At 35.1% G+C, this 2,025-nt stretch overlaps 1 protein-coding gene across 1 annotated transcript; it reads left to right on the forward strand.

The window, feature by feature from the left end:
* The first annotated feature begins 217 nt into the window (after positions 1-217).
* Positions 218-1,553, forward strand: LOC102668994 (NADP-dependent malic enzyme). The gene is made up of 4 exons (XM_006598553.4): positions 218-297; positions 396-486; positions 632-760; positions 904-1,553. The coding sequence occupies exons 2-4, from the start codon at positions 441-443 to the stop codon at positions 1,026-1,028; spliced, it is 300 nt and encodes a 99-aa protein (XP_006598616.2). The 5' UTR covers positions 218-297; positions 396-440; the 3' UTR covers positions 1,029-1,553.
* Positions 1,554-2,025: the final 472 nt, after the last annotated feature.

The following is a 2,025-nucleotide window of genomic DNA, read 5'->3' on the forward strand; positions in this document are numbered from 1 at the left end:
TGAAGCATGTGTATGTATTATAAATTTCATTTACAGTATATTTGTTTCTTTATTTGAATTTCAACTATATGTGTTGCTTGCTTTGTTTTGGTAAGCTACTTTTTATGTATTTTGTGAACACCCTTCTTCTTTGGCTTGATTGAAAAATGAACTATCAGAGTCAATTTTTGTTTATTCATATGTGTTTGTGTTTGTTCCCTTATTCTTGTGTATCACCATCAGGGAAGTGCCATTTTTGCAAGTGGGAGCCCATTTCCTCCCGTTGAGTATGAGGGCAAAGTGTTTGTGCCTGGCCAGGTCTATAATATAAGCCCTTGAGATTTTAACTAAACATTAAAAAAAAATTACCTCAGCAACAAGGTCTAATTTGGACATTTTGCTTGTTTGTTCATCAGGCCAATAATGCATACATATTTCCTGGATTTGGTCTTGGTTTAATAATGTCTGGGACCACTCGAGTGCATGATGACCTGCTTTGGGCTGCCTGTAAGTACTCATGACACTTGTGAAGATTAATTTTAAATCTATGTTTGGGACAGGTCAAAATGGGATGATGGTAGGAATGAAATATACATTTTATTATAATCATTTGAAATTTAATACAATATCATATTATTTCGTGATGGAGAAGCTGAGGCTTTGGCTGCACAAGTGAGCCAAGAGAACTTTGATAAGGGACTCATATACCCACCATTCACCAACATAAGAAAGATTTCAGCACACATAGCTGCCAATGTTGCTTCTAAGGCTTATGAGCTTGGTAAGCTATTAAGTTTAATTACCTTTTTTAGCTATTGGAGGTTCTATGGTTGCACTTTTTTTTTATTTTATGTTTAAGTTTTTTAAAATTTTGAAAAAAAAAATGCTATTACTTATAAAACTGAGTTTGTGTTTTTGTGTCAGGCTTGGCCACTCGTGCTCTTTTATCACTCACTCTCCTTGTTGCTTCTCTTGAATCTTTGTCGTGTGCCACTGCTGAGACACGAAGAGGAACTCCTTCACAATGCCACCCTCGCTGCTTCAACTGAGGCTCCTTCATAGCGGAGCTCTCTCACCACCTCTGTTTGTGCTTGTTTAGAGTCTTATTTTTTCATTTGTATCTTCGTCCACAATGGAGCGCACGTGTGATGCCACCCTCACTATGTGGCTTCAAGTGATATTTTTGCGCCTCAATTGTGATTTCACCCTTTATTGTTAGGGATTTTGATTTCACAATCACAATCTCTTTATCAGCGTGCCTCATTTCCCTTTTGTTAGTGGTTTATTCATTCATTGAGAGTAGCATTATGAATCTTGACGTCTGTTTCAGTGTGTGCTTCAGCATCGAGGCGCTGGTCACCTTTCATGTTCTCGAATCCCGAGGGTTGATAAGAATTGAGAATTGGAGTTATTAGAAGTGGTGAATGAGGAGTTTTGTAATTTTTTCAAATCAGTATCCAGTGGTGAATGTAATTGTATTTGATGTTTGATTCCTGTAACCAAATAATGGACATGAGTTAGTCTTTGAATGTGTCGCTGAAAGAATTTGCAAGCTGAGAACATATTGAGAGTGACTTTCTTACTGTGACCTCTGCTAATGAATGTTACGTGGCTTCGACAAAAGTTATAAAATTCACCCTATTTTTTCATTTTTTGTTCATGATTCTACATCCATTAAGAGTAAATTAGCAACTGTGAAAAAAGTTAGATATTTAATTTTTAGGTCCTTGCTCAAAGGGATTTGATTTATAGAATATAAGGAAAAAAAGTGCATTAAATAAAATAATTGTGAATTTCAAGCATGTTATGGATTTCATTTGATATGCAGATCATACCAGGAATCTTTGAGCTTTCATTGGTTTTGTATAATTTCATAGATTTATCATTTGAAGCACATTGGTAAGGAGTTTTTTGTTAGTTATATTTGATGATATCATATGAATCTGTTTTGGTGTAGAGACAAGAAGATTTAATTTCTATCTTAATCGGTGTTTCAGGTGGTGTTTACCACGCATATGATCATATATTTTTCTTCCAGATATTTTA

Source organism: Glycine max, chromosome 15 (genome assembly GCF_000004515.6).
Source record: "Glycine max cultivar Williams 82 chromosome 15, Glycine_max_v4.0, whole genome shotgun sequence".
Lineage (NCBI taxonomy): Eukaryota > Viridiplantae > Streptophyta > Magnoliopsida > Fabales > Fabaceae > Glycine > Glycine max.